Source organism: Vespa crabro, chromosome 1 (assembly GCF_910589235.1).
Source record: "Vespa crabro chromosome 1, iyVesCrab1.2, whole genome shotgun sequence".
In the NCBI taxonomy this organism is placed as follows: domain Eukaryota; kingdom Metazoa; phylum Arthropoda; class Insecta; order Hymenoptera; family Vespidae; genus Vespa; species Vespa crabro.
In genome coordinates, this window is record NC_060955.1 from 3,668,897 (window position 1) to 3,687,452 (window position 18,556).

Below are 18,556 nucleotides of genomic sequence, written 5' to 3' on the forward strand. Positions count from 1 at the left end.
AAGTTTGTACTATTTTTAAAAAAATATATAAAATACAATATTTCATATTCAACGATGCGTTCAATATAATACATGTAAAAAAAAAAAATAATACATTTAAAAAATAGAAAAGGGAGATTATATGTTCGAGTAAATGAAATGGATTTGAAATATTGTAACTTTCTTCCTTCATTTCGTAGTAGAATACGAAGAAACTTAACATCTTACATAAATACATCGATAACCTACAACAGTTCTTTCTCCGTAACAAAGGTCATCATTGATGCAATGAAGACATCTCTTATTATTATTTTTTTCTAATTATAGAATACACGTTAATATTGTTTGAATTGTCATATAATCATAGAAAATAATCGAACGTTCGAACGATCATTAAGATATGTCAAATAAATAACAAGAGAGTAAATAATATATCGTGTTAATTCGTATTTATTTTTATTTTTATTTTATTATTTATTTTTATTTCATAAAACATTTTTATTTAATAAGAATATCATGAATCTATATGATAAAAATAAAATATCACTTTGAAAGATATGAAAAAGACAAGAAAAGATTGAAATGTGAAGAGTTTAACAATCAAGTAGATTTCTCAGAGATATTTTCACATTATCTTCTTGATGATTCTACGTTAGAAAATGATATTAAATATAAATAAGGTAGGGGCAAGGAACGAATGAGTTCAGAGTCGAAAGAGCAAAAGTCCTTCTGAAAGGAGACAGAAAAAGAAACTGTAAAACGTCGTCGGAGCCGTAGGGAGAGCGGCACGAGTGCTAATCAACATCGGTCGAACGCTCCTAAGCCTCCCCGTTTAGTTCAGAAGGGTTAATAAGAAGAGCTAAAACGAATATTCATGCTTTCAGTTGAACCTCAGTACGTTAGCGTTCGCCAACGACGTTCGTTCGTTGGTTGGCTTCGTTAATAGCAATATATTCTTAGATCGTGAATATCTTCGATTGTAATATTATTCCAAAAATAAAAATAATCGTCTCATTAAGTGTAAACAGTGTAAGCAAGAAGTGAACAAATCACCGTTAATTACAATGTTGAAATCTCATTTATCCGTTTTACTCATTTATCTACTGACGTCGATCTATCTCTGTCAAAGTAGCAACTCTGTTAAACGGTAAATATCGATCGAATATTGTTTTATTAATATATTTTATTATTTTTTTTTTTTAAATTAAACGAGTTACACGACTTAATTTCGCATATTAATATCGGAATAATAAAATCTTTTAACGAGTGTGAATCTGACAATTAAATAATGTGAAAAAAAAAGCGAAAAATTGTTATTAAAGTAACATAAATTAATTTTTTTGCGTTGTATCTTTTTATTTTTTACAGAGGATATGTATTTACGGCACCAAAAAGATTTTTAGCCGGGGAGACCGAAAGCGGATGTTTGTCTCTGCACAATTTAGAACCACCAGCGCACATACTTCTTGAATTGTTATCTCCAGAAAGAGAAATATTGGCAAGCACTAGTACCACCATAAAGTCTGGCAAGTAGAATGATTATAAACACGCTTAAAAAGAAAACAAAATTTTATCCTTGGTACGGCTGAAGATTTGCTTCTACGTAATTTTCTATTAGAAAGAAATCATATTCGTAATTACTTCTCTTCTTCGCTTTTCTAATATGAACATTTCATTCATAATAACATGCATGTGCAAGTATGCTCTTTATCGTGAATTGACCACAGATATTCAATTCAAACAATTGACTTTTTTGAATGTCGCTTTTTATTTTCTATATATATATATATATATGTATGTATGTATGTATATATATATATAATATTTATATTATCTTTCAAGATTATATTTACATCGAAAGTTATCAATCACATGTAAAAAGTTCGACTTCTTTTTTATATGATTAATATTTGTACTAAATCTCTTTCTCCTGTTTCTCGTTCTCTCTATTTTTATCTCACTATTTTTCTCACAAACACAAATACAAACACACATACACATACGTCTTTTCTCCCCTCTTCAATTACCTCTATCTTTCTATATGTCACGTAAGGCTCTTTAAACAAATTGTAAATTGAAATTGTCGTCGCTTCCTGTGAGGGAGCTGAATTGGCTAAGTCCCTTGTTGGAGGGGAAATAATCAATCGTTAGATCACATGGGAAACCCATCGGCATTGTTATCGCGTAAAATATACGGAGAATATCAGCATTGGGGTTTCGAATGTTATCAAAGTTAATTCAAATGATCGATAAAATAAAGCCAAATATAGATCCGATCGTACATCTGGGAGTGATATTAATAGAAAAATCTAAACAATCGTATCCTGCACTTACATCGTCTCTCGATTAACTTACTCAATTTATTCAAGTGATTATCTTCCTCATATATTGTCTCGTGCAAACGTAATTGCAGAAATAATAATTAATTGGATTATCGCGCTCAGTTGAATCATCAGTCTTTATAGCGATTCGTCGAACAAACAATATCTGTATTGGTGATAGGGTTCTTTAAATGTGCATTAGTATCAAGAGAATTATCATTTGAATAATTTAGGACACTTCTATCAAAATCCACCAACTTATAACTTAACACATTGATTGTCCGTTAATGATCAATTTATGAAATAGGCGTGGAAACATGCTTGGAGTTAATGGTACCATCAACGAAATATTCCAATGCGAGACTTCAATTGAAAATGAAGTTCGACAAACATCCCGATTATTCTGTAGTTTCGGAGAAAGAAGTTTATATCGAACACGATTCTATAATAACGTTCCTTGAAACTGATAAGCCAGTGTATAAACCAGGACAAGATGTTAATATCAGAATTTTAATGCTTAAGCACGATTTGAAGCCTTGGAAGAAAAGAGTAAGTTTCTTGAATTGACAGATATAACTTTCATTTTATTTTTATGCGATGATAAAAAAATTTTTGGATTGAAACATTTTTGGTTTCATATAGATTTCAAAAATATGGATTGAAAATCCGTCAGAGATAAGAGTAGCACAATGGACAAACATGACTACGGTAAATGGGATGCTACAATTGAAATTTTCTTTAACATCCGAAGCAAGTCCGGTAAGATTATATTATAATTTAATTCTAAACTATATAAATATGTATTAATTTCAACATATTTCGTATATACAGGGTACATGGAAGATAGAAGTTGAAAAAAAGAAATCGCAGCCACAATTCTTTCATACGACAGTATTTGAAGTGAAGAAATACGTTTTACCGAAATTCCAAGTAAAAATAATATCGTCAGGATATATACTTGCAGATGCAGAAAACGTTACGTGGAATATTTGTGCAAAGTAATTTTAAAATCCTCATTAGAATTAGTTATCGCGAAATAACATTTCATTTATTATCTTATATACCAATATGATTGATAATTCACTGACTTTGTTACAAATAGTTATCCACAAGCCAATTGATAATATTAACATTGTTTTTTCTAAGAACTATGAAAGTTTAAATTACAATAATTTTTGGAGTGTAATTTTAAACATAACTTATATAAGCATATATATTTATGGATAATTCTTTGTGTTAATTATCCTAAATGAATATTACTTTTAATTATATGAAAATATTCACATTAGATATAGCTATGGGAAACCAGTTAAAGGTACCTTGTTCTTGAAATTGACTCCACAAACTCCAAGCTGGAAGCGAAAATTAAATTTACCTGAAATACATTACGAAACAGAAGTATGTAAGATTATTTATATTATGTCATTTATGATATAAGCGCGTAAACAAAATAACATAAATAATTACAAAGATCTTCTTGGATTCTTTACAATTAAATCATTTACAATAAGAAATTTATTTGTTACAGCTCGATTCACCAGATGGTTGTACCGAATTTGCACTCTCCAGTGCGGTTCTTGGATTAGCTAATTGGAAAGTAGCACCAAATAACATCGCTTTGATAGCAAACTTCACGGAGGCTGGAACCGGTATTGTCGAAACTACTATCAGTCGAACTGTAGTTGTACATCAAGCCCTTAAATTGGAATTGATACCGTACATGCCTAAATATTTCAAATTGGGTCTACCTTATCACGGAAAGGTGACACAGAAGATATTTATACGATATTTAATTTATTATTATTATTATTATTATTATTATTATTATTATTTGTGAATATACGAAAATATTCTAATATTTATAATTCATATTATATTATATATTAATTTAAGTTCATATTATATTGCAGTTGCGAGTTCTCCGCCAAGATGATGTTCCTGCTGCAAATGAAAAGATTCAGCTCTGTTTGAGAGTCCGTGAAAAAGATGAACGATCACGATCAGCAGTGGAATGTCGTCCTTTTATATCCTCGGGAGATGGTTTCATCGATTTTGTGGTACCACCACCACACAAACACATCACTTTATTGACCTTTATAGCAACTGGTGTTGATTATCCTACAAAGTATTATTCTCCAGATAAACGTTGGAGGGTAAATAAATATTTTTTTTTTTATTATATATTTATAATATAACGCGTTGAATATATATAATATAATTAATATTCTTAGATTTTTATGGATCAACCTTCAGCGTATATCGATATATTTCCTTGGTATTCGCCATCCGATAGCTATTTGGCTGTTGCTCGAGGATATCAGCCAATTGTTTGTGGTGAAAAGTATTCGTTCAATGTTATGTATACGGTACCAGTTACTAATGACAATAACGAATCAATTTCTTTCCATTATTCTATTAATTCAAAAGGAGATCTTCTAATATATGGTCATGTCAAGCACAGACCTACACGTGAAACAGTATTAAATTATTCAGATTTTCGCAACCTGTTAGCTGTAGAATCACCTACAAATAAAACGGATCAAAACACTATCGTACACCGGTAAGATTATATATGATCATATGCTTGATATGATATTTAAAAAAAGAGAAAGAAATAACTTGTAAATAAACTTGTCGTTTCTAATCAGGTTTCCTTTGAGCGTAAAAATTACACCAAGTATGGCACCGGTTTCGGAATTACTTTTATATTATGTCAGACCAGACGGCGAAACCGTAGCAACAAGTTACACCATCGAAGTTGGCCATTGTTTCGAAAATAAAGTTAAAACGGCATGGCACATAGATGCTCAAAGTCCTGGCACAACGACACAATATCACGTAGAAGCTGCGCCTTGGTCACTCTGTGGAATTTCCGCTGTCGATAAATCAACTGTTTTCCTTGCTGGATCAAAATCAAATTTGTTAGATCCTACTCAAACTTTTAATCAACTTAAAAGATTCCATCTCGATTCGGAATGGTCTGCTTGGGCCTGGACTAATTGCAAAAGTATTATATTTAAGACGTCTATTATGTATGTTCACCTTAAAGAGGCTATGAAAAAATGGAAACTCTGAGTTCTTGAGTAAGCTTAGTAATGACAGTGGTGCACATGAAATTTGAGTATCTCGAATCTTAATCCATCCAGAGCCATTTTTTCGTAGCCGATTTTGTTGTATCATTAAAAATGAATTTTTATTATTTGCCGCAACAGTACAATCAGAACAAGATAGAAAAGAAGTCGATCATTTGCCTTTTCCCGCAATAGAAATACCATTTTGGAATTTAAAAAGATATAGAAGACGTTCCATTGATACTGTTATGTCAGATGATGTTACTTATGTAGATGCTGCACAGGCTTTCAATGTAAGTTTTTGGTTTTAAAAGATTATATATATATATTTGACAAAGAAGAAGAGATGATATTATAAAAAAAATCAATGATTACTCTTTTTTATAATTTCATACTATCTCTAGGATTTCGGGACAATTGTGATGAGCGATTTAATCATAGAAACTAAGCCATGTCCGAAATCTTTCTTCAATCTAAGACAACCTGACACAATATATACCGTTCATAGTAAATCCGCTAAAGATTCTGGTAATGTATCTGATATGATTTCATTAAATTTTTTATTATAAAAATGCAAAAATCTTAATATAAGTATGTGTAAATTTCTTTATATGTATTATTTATGTTGACAGAATTAATGTTCAAAAGTGACATGAAAACGATGCCTATGGCTTATCCATTGCTTAATTTCCCAGTTCCAACTGCAGACATGGCTGCGGAATTAGCATACGTAGATCAATCACTCGATCTTGTTACCACTCTTAGATCATATTTTCCAGAAACATGGTTGTGGGAATTAATGCCCATTGGGTATGAATTTAAACGAATTATACGAATATTTGTAGATATGATTATAGTATTATATCAAACGATTTAATGTGTATTTAATTGTTATCCACAGAAAAGAAGGAAAATTAACGATAGAACGAACTCTTCCGCATACGATTACGGATTGGGTTGGACACACAGTTTGCATTTCACCAGTTCAGGGCCTTGGAATTGCACCACCGACTACTATTACTACTTTCCAACCCTTCTTTCTTGATTATAGTTTACCTTACAGTGTCAAGCGTGGTGAAATGTTACGTATGAAGGTTTCACTTTTCAATTATATGCAACATAGTTTACCAGTAAGTATAAGTTGATTAGAAAATTGAATTTAATATATATACATACGACAGTGTACTTAAAACTAATAGGAAAAATGACATTTTTTTAAAGGTAAGGATTCAATTAGAAGATGCAACGGGTTTAGATTTACATTTGTCTAATCCTGTCTCTTCGTTTTGTGTAAAACCAACAGACAGTGTCGTTCATGAATATATTTTAAGACCTCGTGTTCTCGGAAATATTAATATCACAGTATCCGCAGCGATAGATGCTAATTATCCCGAGTCATGTGGTCCAGACACATTGGTATACACTCGGTATATTAAAAATACATTTTTCTAATACTCATTAAAATGTAATTTATTATTCGTCGGTCAGTTAAAGTAATGTATTTTCATTAATAATTTTATAGTGATACCATCGTCAAACCAATCCTCGTATTACCAGAAGGTTTCCCAGTCGAAATCACCAAATCAGCGTTTATTTGTCCAAAAGATTTTAGCGACGATTCAAGAATAGTTTGGAATTTGGATTTACCAAAAGATTTGATACCTGGCAGTGCAAAGGCTCATGTGACGTTGACAGGAGATGTGTTAGGACCAGTATTAGAAAACTTAGACAAACTCGTTAAACTTCCAATGGGATGTGGCGAACAAAACATGGTTCTATTTGTGCCGAATATTCACGTAATCGGCTATTTGGATGTCAACGGCATGGACAATCCAGAACTTCGAGCAAAGGCTATTAAACACATGGAAAAGGGTATTTTATTTTTACATGATAAAAATAAGAAAACAGCTATGTTATATTTCATATTAAATGAAATCTATTGATATAGGATACCAGCGTGAGCTAAATTATAGACATACCGATGGTTCTTATTCAGCATTTGGTCCTGGTATTTCAGAAAGTTCAATATGGCTAACTGCCTTTATAGTGAAATCTTTTGCTCAAGCTCGCAGTTTTATTTATATAGATGAACGTGATTTGAAAATATCTGTAAAGTGGATCATGAGCAAACAATTAGAGAACGGGTGTTTCCCTATAATAGGCAATGTTTTCCACAAACATATGAAGGTAAAACAATGGAGATAATTAGGTATATTCATTCAATTACATATATGTGTATTCGATTGTAGGGAGGTTTGCAAGAAGATGATAGTTCAGCAGCATTGACGGCCTATATTCTTATATCGCTCCTTGAATCTGGTGTTCTTTTAACAGCTTCGCTTATCAATAATGCTCTTTATTGTCTAGAGGCTCTGACCGATATATACGATAGTCCCTACACAGCAGCTTTGTCGACATATGCTTTAGCCTTATTAGAACATCCCAAAGCAAATGGAAGTATGGCATCATTAATGAATCGTGCCACTCGTAACAATGTATGAAAATATGATATACAACATTATATACAATGTATATAATAATAACTATCACACAACACATAGAAATATTATTATTTCGTGTTGTAGGATCTACTTTGGTGGGAAGATAAAACAAAACCATCAGTGGGATTAAGTATCGAAATGACGGGTTATGCTGTTCTCTCTCTCATTAAATTAGGCGGAGAAGAAAATATGGTAGATGCTTTAAAAGCAATTCGTTGGATGTCTAAACAACGAAACGCAGAAGGCGGTTTTACGTCTACACAAGACACTGTTGTTGGCTTGGAGGCACTTACAAAATATGCTTTAGCAATGGCTACAAATTCCACAGATTTATCGGTTCTCGTCACTGCCAGTGAAGTTGATCATGTTTACAGAATGAATGATGACAATCGAGTGGTTCTCATTCAGATTCAATTACCTATTTTACCGACAATAATAGAGATTTTTGCTGAAGGAGAAGGATGTGTTTTAGTGCAGGTAAAAGAGAGAGAAATGATATAGATATATTTTATTTCTAATGGTAGTTATCAATTTTATGTATAGTTTTTCAAATTGATTATTAAAAAATTCATAAGAATAATCATTGATTATATTAGAGATAACATTTTTCTTTATATTTCAGAACAATTTGATATATAATGTTGCTAAAGTGACTGGCTCTGAAGCATTTGATCTTTCAGTATCTGCTACCTCCGATATTTTTGTGGATGAATGCTCGATGCAAAGAATTACTGTTTGTGCTCGATATAAAATGGCAGATGAAGAAAGTAACATGGCATTACTTGAGATCGGAATGATCAGTGGATATGTTCCTGATCGATCGAGCTTACATTCGTTGTTAGAAGTTCCAAGTACAAGTAAATTAACACCTTCTTGATTCTTATTATTTCAATATAGATACTTATAGATCATGCAAATATTTACACTTGTAGAAGTAAAACGTATTGAAGATGACCATGATATCGTCACTATATATTTCGATAGATTAATAGGACAAAAAACGTGTATATTCTTTAATGTTACAAGGGAGAATATAGTCGATAGACTCGAACCTGCGAATGTGAAGTTGTATGATTATTATCAGCAAGAATTAATGATATCCAGTGTAAGCATTAAATATTATCTAGTATAGAATTCACGATATAAGATTTAAAAAAAAAAAAATTACATAGAAATTATAAATAATGTTATATATTTCAACATTTTAGAATTATAATTTCGCGCCAACATGTAGTAGCGCTGACATAAACGAAGAGACTGAGATACCAGACCCAATGCCTGTTGAAACAGAAGGTATTTCAGGATCTTTTCAATATAGTAAACATACTAGCGTGGAACATGATAAGACTTTAGACAAATCATCGAAAAATTTTGGAAAAGATAGTGGAAATATGAATAATAAGGTAACCAATCATAATATTTCAATGGAATTGAAAAATCTATTATTAGTAAAGCCAATAGATTCGAGTGAAAAAGAACACGATACGGTGGCCTACAAAAAACATAATGAAAAGAATAAAACTGATGATGGAAAAATTGTCAAAGCAAAATCAAATATTTCGGATGAAACATTAATGGAAAATTCTGATAAAAAAATAACTACAAATAAAGCAAATTCAATGGCAAAGGATACAAATGCAAATAATAATTCAACCGATATTCCAATTAGTGAGTAAAATTAGTAATCGTAAGATAAAAATAAAAAAAAATAATAATAATAAAAAAAAGAAAAAAAAAAACATAAAAAAGACAAAGAAAAAAAAATTCATTTTATTTTTTCAGCTTCACAGGGGGATACTGGAAGTGGTCAAACACCAGATGATTCAGAAATTAACTCAACTCCTGTTGTCGATGAGATTTTTGACAATCCGTCCTTTGTTTCTGTTGATCATGATCTTGAAACACCGGAAGGAATCGAAGGTCCAGTGCTTGTTTATGTAAGACCAAGTATAACTAATCTTAACGAAAATTCATCATTCGATGAAATCGATTACAAAATAAATAGCAAAATTGATATTATTGAATCTACTACACCTATACAAAGGGATCACAAGATGGATATTCAATTAAATTCCTCAGGTACATATACACACACATATATATAAATATATATGCATATACATAAACGGAAAGTTGACTATTTTTATAATATTACTATATTACATCTTATTGAACGAATACAAACAAATCTTTAAAATGTTAGATTCAACCTATCTAAACCAATCTTGCCCTATATGCAGTAGCGAATTACCAGATAACTTCAATGATATCTACTGTTCAGCAAGTAGCGTTGTAAAAGTGGCAATTAGGCGTTTACGAAAAGCAAGATTATTATTAGATCTTAATGCAATGCGTGATGTAAAACGACTTCGTTCTACCGTCGAACTTGTTTTGAATCCAAGATGTACTTGTTCACCATTGGATAATCGTAAGTACATTGATATGACATTTCAATGTCATAATCTAATCAATTAATTCGAAAATTGTGATATATTCTGTTGATAAAAATGTATGTTACAGCTGGAAGTCTTGGATTATTGTTACGTTCTAAAGGAGATGACTTTGCAACATTAAAAGAACACGGGAAACAGATTTTAAATAATTCTATGTCTATATATGGTTTGTCGTCCACCAGTGGTGTACCTCAAAGATTAATAGACGCTAGATTACATTGTTCTAAAAAAGATAAAAAGGACCATGATAGACCAGTAGGTGGTTGATCTACGTACATGAATACATATCAGCATAGAATACCACACAATGTATAAATAACAATCGAAAATTGCGACGTACTTTCATTTCAATACTTCATTAAAAGAGAAGTTCATATTGAATTAATGCGTGAAATTATTCAACTTCGGAGAGAATGTACAAAACACATTTAATGACAAATTAAAAACAGAAAAAAGAAAAGAAATTTTTTTAAATGTACAAGTAAAAAGTATAAACAGGGTATTATAATTAGTAATACATAGTACGTATATGTTACTCTTAATATCAATATTTTCTACAAAAAAGAAAAAAAAAAAAAAAAAGAAAGAAAAAGAAGAGTAATTCATTTTGAAATCATTTACATATCAAGTTGAATCTTATTTTTAATACTAATACAAAAATTGGTGATCGTCATTTGTCTACATTATATAATTTTCTACAAAATCTGTAAGTTGTAAAAAACAAAAAAAAAAGAAAAAATAAAAATAAAAAAATAAAAATAAAAAAAAATCGACAAATGAATTTACATAAAAACCTATAAATATTTCTTTTAATAGGTTTGTGATTAATTCAAACGACAAGCAAAAATAATCGAATACTGATTTAGTTTATTTATTGTTCTTGTAAGTTTACTATTGTAATAATTATTACAAATTAACAATCACCTTCGAAATTTTTACTACATCAAACAGTATTTTGTTACAATGGATGAACGGTTATTAACTACTAATTAATAGAGCATTTGATATTATAGTTTGGCATTTAACGCTGGATAAAATGAATATATTTCGTTGAAGAACAAAAATATCACAGAGAATGTTTGATCATTTCTCTGAATATTATGTTTCATTTTCTTGGATCCATTTTTAAACACCAGTGTTAAAAACCCTTGTATCGTGAAATCTCTGAAGATCATCTTATAGTTTACAATGCATTTATTAAATAAATAAATATGTATATATTATTGCCCACTATCGACATCGACTAATATCGACGCTAACTTGAGGAATGAAAGGAACGTGTCAATGTTCTAAATTGGCAGTAATATTTCACATGCGCACCTCCATAGGAACAATCCATGGAAGCTAGCATAACTTTACAAGCAGCTTATATTTTATGTGAGACGAAAATACAATATAAAACTGTCTCGTTACAAAAATTAAAAAACAAAAAGAATAAAAATAAAAATAATACAAATAAAAAAAAATATATATATATATAAAATCAAATATGCTGTTCCAAATATGCAGACATTATTCGCAGTATCGTGAAAGGATTTTTTTTTTCTTTTTATATTAATTCTTTCAACGCAACAAAATACGATACCCTTATAGTCTTCATATTACAGTTATAATGACTTAGCCAATTCATTGATAAATTCTACACAGATAACTATTTATTCTTTAAACATTATAAAAAAAGCATCATTAATACTTATACCACTTTTACTTTCTTACGTTACAAATGACAGTATTTAATACGGCGAACAATATATTTTTAGAATACTCTACTTCCAAAAAGAAAATAAATTCTAAAAAAAAAGAAGAAAAGAAAGAAAGAAAGAAAAAAAAAAAGAAATTATAGTAATACATCTATATCTCTCTGTGCGTTTGGTAGAAAAATAAAATACTTTATCAAATTAAGTAATTAAATTATTTACTTAATATCAAAGAAACCAAGTGGAATCCCGATTATAAAAATTTATGATACATGAAAAATGAACTTACGATAAAGATGAAATATATGTTATAGTATACAAGAACGTAAAAAATCATTTGTTAAATTAGTATGGTAAAAAAAGCATAAAAAATTTGACCGATTGTGAAATCGATCCTATTATATGTATTAACTATATTATTTGTATATAGTCCAAGAAACATTCTTATTAATCTAATACAACAATTCTTAGATCGGAACGATTTAAAGCAAATTAGGATCAATTTCTGTCCTAATTCTACTTATCAAAGATCTCATTTCTGTCTGTCGTCAATCTTGCCTCATGACATTTTTAAGAAGCTGTACTTCGTGTTTATGATTTTCTTTTAACAAATTTATTGTTTTAGTTATATCCGTTATACGATATAGATAAATCCACATCAACATCCATATATTAGTAATGCCAAAAACATATGTATATAAAGATGTATATAAATCAATGCTTATAGCGATTAACGAACAAACGAGGAAGACAAATGTTTCAGACGAAAATCTTCTTTTTTATTATGAAAAAACATTCGAGACCTCGGATTCGATTTATATGTCGAATCATATAATTAAAGAATAATCGAGATCCCACTGTAGTACGGCAAGATTTCGGCTTTATAAAAAATGCATGTAATATAAATCTTCCAAAAGTTCATAATAATGAACCAAAGTGCTATACAATTCCATCATACTTCAATTATTGCAAGAGTTACAGACATTGCAATTTTCTTTGAGAAGCGATTTATTTTAACTACTATTTCAAATTAAATAAATGTATATATATATATATATATATATATATATATATATATATATATATATATATATGTATATATGTATATATATGTATATATATATATGTATATATATATGTATATATTATTGTTATTATTATTATTATTATTATTATTATTATTATTATTATTATTATTATTATATATCGCGCTAAATATAAATACTTTCAAGGCAGATTTAACATAATGTTTCTTCTTAACTTACAATAAACTCTGTCAAAAAATTGCTCCATCGTTACAATATGTAACTCGTGCAATAAATGAAAGTTTTGGTATTCATAACATAAATAATGCAAATATACTTGTAAAGGTATTGTCATAGTCTGACATGTATGCGACAATATAAAGATGTTTTGATGTTTGTATATATTGCCTTATATAAACATTATATGTAATAAAACAGCAGGAGGAACTTACGCAAAACAGCATTCCTCGGCATTCAACAGATTTTGGGAGCAGAACGATCGTTAATGGGACCACTGGTTTTTCGTAAAGAAGTGCCCCGTCGAATTTGATCCATAAGAGAATCTCTTACTTGAGCTGGATCCATAATAGGTACGCGATTACCCATAATACGTCTCACACTGGCAGATCTACTTGTTACATTGTTCCCTTGAAGGCTCTGTTGTTGTTGCGCTAATTTTGCATTTAACGTTTCAAGAAAACCAGATGATGTTTTAGAATTCTTGGTCATTTGTTGATCGGTGGAATGTTTTCTTGCTGGTTTCGGACTACTGTTACCTGTGCTATTACCGCTTGTACTATTAATAAGTTTTGCATTGAGTGCAGCCATGAAACTTTGACCTACACCTCCAGGACCTTGCCCTTGATTGCTTACAGTGGCAGTAGATATTTGTGTCTGAGTGAAATGCGTTCCGCGTTCTTTTGAAGTGGAACGCGTAGTAGTAGATGAACGTTCAACAGACGTACAAGCTGTTTGTAATATTGTACTATGCTGCATTACGCTAGAAGTATTAACATGTCCTTGTGCACCAGCCTTACGTAAAAGAGAAGGACTAGCTGGTGTATGACGTAGTTCTGTCAAAGTTCGTACTGTTTCTGATACGGAAATAGATCTGTGATATGGAAGATAAATACTTCTAAATATTTCTTTCATAATACGTAGTTGTACGTAAAAATGGAATATACATACCGTTGAGGAGTAGGGCTAGCTACAGGCGAAGAACTTTCTAATAGGAATGCTGGCGGTGGCGGAAGATTTTCAGTATCGTCGCAAATATTTTCTATATTTTCTTCGTTGGGATTAGTTACAAGACTACTGAAGGTAGCTGTAATAATAGTAGATGTACGTCTTGCCGGCGGAGGTGGCCTAGTAGCTTGCTGCATTGATCCTCTCCGCGAAAGTAAAGTCGATGCAGCTGCAGGTACATTCCAAGTATTTTCAGTCTGATTATGAGTAGAATGGGAATGCGGTAAAGTAGTCTGACTTCCATATCCACTACTTGATTCTACGCTTGATTCCGAAGTTTGGCTTCCTCCATCTTTTTCTGTACCTTCGACCTATATATATTTTACATAAAATAAAATCATACATATTTTATTCGTAAACAATAGAAATTAAAATAAGACCTTTAGCCTTTAAAAACATACCTTGTCATTTCCTGATGCTGGCATTGAAGGAGGAGGTGGTAAAGGAAATTGCATTTCTTGTGCACGACTAGCAGCCAAGTTTGCCAATTCATGCATGTTTACATACATTGGTTGCTGAAGTTGATGTGTGGCTAATTCTGAATCACATTATAAAATTTGATTCAATGTAAATAATTAAATATTGTTATAAAATAAAATTATAGAAACCTTTTGCTAAATGAGCTGGAAGCGGTAATTTCGGTTTTCCCCGTGGACTACTAGGTGGTTCAGTTTTTACTGTTGTAGATGGTCGTTCTAGGCTAGAACATCTATTAGGTATGGGTGGACGATTTCCATTATTTCGACGCAATTGTATTCTTGATAACTGTTGATTAGAGGAAGAGCATGATGAGGAAGAAGAAACTGGAGAAGCTGGCTGACTGTGACAACAATTATTTCCCTCTTGATCAGGTGCTTGGAATGTGTAAACACTAAGAGCAGGTCTCTGATGCCCCTTTTCATAAGCTGAACCAATGATTAATTGATATAATAATAATAATAATAATAATAATAATAATAATAATAATAATAATAATAATAATAACAATAATAACAATAATAATAATAATAATAATAATAATAATAATAATAATAATAATAATAATAATAATAATAATAATAATAACGATAATAACGATAATAATATAAATCTATGTCGTAAATATAGTCCATTACATATATATAATCATTTATTACCAGAAGAGATTGTATGAGGCCTTTCATTAATTGTATTTTGGCTTTGTCTATCATACGTAGTAGATGTTTCCTGTAAATCAGGCCAAGTTGAAGTAGTTACAGGTCTTGTAACAGTACATCCAGTACTTTGATTATATTGAGAAGAGACATTTGATACCTATAAGAATACATTAATTTTAAAGGTAATAAAAATAATAAGTATACAATTTATTGTAACAAACAAGCTTCTATAAAATAAACAGTGAACAATTCTAGTAAGCCACTAATTGTGAACAACTTTACCTGATGTTCAGAAATAGGTTGTGTATATAACGTATCTTGAGAAGTGAAGCCAGAATCACGGGAACTGCCATTTGTTAAATGACGCAACATTGCCATACTGCTGATGCTGGAAGGCCTGGCACCAACGGACTACAACGAGTATAACATCGACTACCACATACACTAAGCAGGTAGCCGTCATGCCATAATCTACGAGCAACTACCTTAATTGTGCAAAAGTAATGCACTAGCAGTGACACTAAATAATCATGCACTATACATAATTTAATATCTAGAATCTAAATTCTTTAGAAATGAAATAAGAAACTATAATTCAACACATAGATCTCAATCAATCTCTATGTACCTGAGAAAGGGATCTGTGCCATGGATGTCCAGATGGACTTGGATGACTTTTACAAGATCCACTGCTACTGCTTGTTAAAGAACTGATTGAACACATAGAGCTTTTTCTTGATCCTAAAGATAAAGAAGGGCTAGAAGGAGGAGTTGCTAATGACCATTGTGTAACATCGCAGCCTTTTATATCCGTTATCACTTGTTCAGATGCAGGTGGTAGATGATGTGGTGAAGCTGCATGTCTTTGCAATTGATCAGAAACTTCTTGAAGATGTGTCAATTCCATTAACATTGCAATCTCCTCATCCTTCATTTTGTTTATAAATTTACACATATATCATTTCTAATACAAGCATATGATTACAAACATAAATAGTATAGTAATGTTACTCACAAGTACTGGTTTTAAAAATCTAGCTAGTAGACAGAATCTACCACGTTCTTCAAGCAAAGCTGCACGCACTGCCTTTCTTTCAGTCTCTTCCAAACTTAAACGTTTTTCTTGAATGACTGCAGCAGAAGATTCTAACATTTTATTAAACTCAGAATCACTTTGTACAACTCCATGAATTTGCCCTTGTATCTGAGTATGAATATGAGAAGTTTGACCCTTCCGACCCTTTTTCTTTTGCAATCGCAATGTATCAGTTGATCTTTTCTTTAATTCTGCTCTTGCTTTTTTATATTCTGAAAATTTTCTCTATGAGTATATGAATCCAGGAAGTTCTACAATCTATTATCGGATTTTGTTTTGAATCTTGTACAAAATTTTACCTTTGGCATGTTCCTTATCTAAATTAATCAAAGATCTTTTCCAGTCTTCTATTTTTTCTTGAAGTGGCATTACCAAGCGATCCATAATAGCACTGATTAAAAATACATTCAATATACATATATACAACATACATAAAAAGAAAGTATAAGTTACCATATGATTACATGTTATTAATATTACCTTGTAAATGATTTCATACGATTTTCAACTGCTTTATGCCTTAAACATATTCTTGTCAAAGCAGTTCCAATCTCTTTTGTAGCACCTTAATTACAAAAAAAAAAAAAAAAAAAAAAAAAAAAAAAGAAAAAAAGAAAGAAGAAATAACAAGAAAAAAAATTACATGCTTCTATACTCATCCAATATTTACAATAATAAATGATTCTACAAACTCTTACCTCTAGCATTGGTTGCTACATCTGCAATTTTTTGAAAAGCTTCTAGATATGCTGATAATGCCAAAATGGCAGCTCTAGAAATTAAAAAAAAAAACTTGTTCTAAATTTATATCCTCTTAAAAACTGACTAATCTTATTAATTAATTTGGGAAAAAGTATTTGGATTTAGTGTCAATATATCATTACCTTAGGGATGAATGTAGTTTTGTAGCTTTTGAGATCAAATCTTCCCAAAGAGGTGTTCCATTCTGCAACAAGTTATTTTTAAGAGATGAATTTAAAATTCACCAATGAAATATTTAAACATTTCTTTTTTTTTTTTTTTTAACGAACGATTAAAAAGAAAAACATAAGATGTGAAAGGAATGTTTACTTATTCTATTATAAATACAATTCCTTCTATCTCTAAAGAAAAATAGAGAAAAAAACATAAACATTCCAAATAAGTTGTTAGAAATGATATTAATATGTATGTTAAGAAACGTACGTTTTGAAACGTCTCTAATTTATAAAGAGAGTATACATAAACGATACATAATAGCTACGTGACATGCACAGGCGAAAACAAGGCGGGAAAGAAAAAAAAGAGAAAAAAAAAAAAAAGAAGAATAAAGTATCTTCGAAAGAAGTTCTATCCATTGACATAAATAAACAATTCTTACCTTCATATCAGTAATTATCTGCTGAAAGAGACCGCCTAATGCGCTGCACTCTCTCTCGATCGTCGCATCCATCTTTTAAAAGAGAACTTCAAATACTACCGTCTGCAGTACGCGATGTATCCGTTTTCTTACGATTCTTCACAAATTTATTTTTTATCATCCACATAAGTATCCAATAAATGTTTACCTTTCAATTTCATTTCTACGATATCGTTCATTCTTACGATCGGCCAGGAGAGAAAAGATGTTTTTTTTTTTCGGAATCGAGAGTGCAAGGGATACCCTTTCCTTATCCTCACTTGTACCTTATTCGGCCGTCTCGAACGTGCCACGAACGCTTTGACATCAATCCTTCCACAATAGAAATGAACCACCTTCCACTTCTAAATCATTCATCTTCTCTCTCCTCTTTTCTTTTTTTCTCTTCAATTTCGTTAAAGTTATTATTATACACAGAAATCCTTCTAATCTTTTTTCCCCCAATTATTCGCTATAAACACAACGAAAGAGTTCGAGTCAAACGCGACAGAAGTATGTCGATTCAATGGATCAAGTATGGCTCACGTCTGCGTACGATACTGTTTTCATTCTGATTTGTGCGCTCATGGCCGTCGATATAACAGTATGATGATATGCAGGATATTTATTAGCAAACCAATCAAGCGTCAGCAT

General features: G+C 30.8%; 2 protein-coding genes and 1 long non-coding RNA gene across 5 annotated transcripts; 1 reads left to right on the plus strand and 2 right to left on the minus strand.

The window, feature by feature from the left end:
- Positions 1-822: 822 nt before the first annotated feature.
- LOC124424141 (alpha-2-macroglobulin-like protein 1) lies at positions 823-11,094 on the plus strand. The gene is made up of 25 exons (XM_046962771.1): positions 823-1,126; positions 1,348-1,505; positions 2,608-2,849; positions 2,943-3,059; positions 3,132-3,298; positions 3,590-3,698; positions 3,829-4,062; positions 4,211-4,453; positions 4,532-4,860; positions 4,949-5,307; positions 5,513-5,664; positions 5,776-5,899; positions 6,004-6,181; positions 6,273-6,501; positions 6,593-6,798; positions 6,894-7,243; positions 7,320-7,558; positions 7,621-7,866; positions 7,957-8,349; positions 8,495-8,729; positions 8,805-8,977; positions 9,081-9,540; positions 9,655-9,951; positions 10,076-10,300; positions 10,393-11,094. Exons 1-25 carry the CDS (start codon positions 1,044-1,046, stop codon positions 10,590-10,592), a joined length of 5,748 nt encoding a protein of 1,915 aa, XP_046818727.1. The 5' UTR covers positions 823-1,043; the 3' UTR covers positions 10,593-11,094.
- LOC124424149 lies at positions 1,311-2,601 on the minus strand. The gene is made up of 2 exons (XR_006942242.1): positions 1,621-2,601; positions 1,311-1,529 (listed from the first exon to the last, which is right to left on the minus strand). It is a non-coding gene; the product is annotated as an uncharacterized LOC124424149 (long non-coding RNA).
- A 2,091-nt stretch (positions 11,095-13,185) lies between the features above and the next one.
- Positions 13,186-18,474, minus strand: LOC124427043 (protein MTSS 2-like). 3 transcript variants are annotated; one of them, XM_046969483.1, is made up of 13 exons: positions 17,885-18,474; positions 17,409-17,470; positions 17,223-17,296; positions 17,005-17,089; positions 16,824-16,915; positions 16,444-16,736; positions 16,057-16,356; positions 15,711-15,839; positions 15,429-15,585; positions 14,901-15,197; positions 14,694-14,830; positions 14,236-14,603; positions 13,186-14,158 (listed from the first exon to the last, which is right to left on the minus strand). In XM_046969483.1, the coding sequence occupies exons 1-13, from the start codon at positions 17,954-17,956 to the stop codon at positions 13,522-13,524; spliced, it is 2,703 nt and encodes a 900-aa protein (XP_046825439.1). In that variant the 5' UTR covers positions 17,957-18,474; the 3' UTR covers positions 13,186-13,521. The 3 variants fall into 3 exon arrangements, with proteins under 3 accessions (XP_046825439.1, XP_046825457.1, XP_046825448.1); XM_046969501.1 differs by lacking the exon at positions 15,711-15,839 and having other exon boundaries at positions 15,429-15,498; positions 17,885-18,473; XM_046969492.1 differs by lacking the exon at positions 15,711-15,839 and having other exon boundaries at positions 13,187-14,158; positions 17,885-18,473.
- Between the last annotated feature and the right edge of the window lie 82 nt (positions 18,475-18,556).

Excerpts from the sequence above, each read along its gene's own strand:
- LOC124424141 (XM_046962771.1), top strand. The coding sequence starts at position 1,044 with ATGTTGAAATCTCATTTATCCGTTTTACTCATTTATCTACTGACGTCG. Across the intron at positions 3,060-3,131 it reads TAACATCCGAAGCAAGTCCG|GGTACATGGAAGATAGAAGT; the intron begins GTAAGATTATAT and ends TCGTATATACAG. Across the intron at positions 4,063-4,210 it reads GTCTACCTTATCACGGAAAG|TTGCGAGTTCTCCGCCAAGA; the intron begins GTGACACAGAAG and ends ATTATATTGCAG.
- LOC124427043 (XM_046969483.1), bottom strand. The coding sequence starts at position 17,956 with ATGGATGCGACGATCGAGAGAGAGTGCAGCGCATTAGGCGGTCTCTTT. Across the intron at positions 17,090-17,222 it reads TGTAGCAACCAATGCTAGAG|GTGCTACAAAAGAGATTGGA; the intron begins GTAAGAGTTTGT and ends TTTGTAATTAAG. Across the intron at positions 14,604-14,693 it reads CAGCATCAGGAAATGACAAG|GTCGAAGGTACAGAAAAAGA; the intron begins GTATGTTTTTAA and ends AAATATATATAG.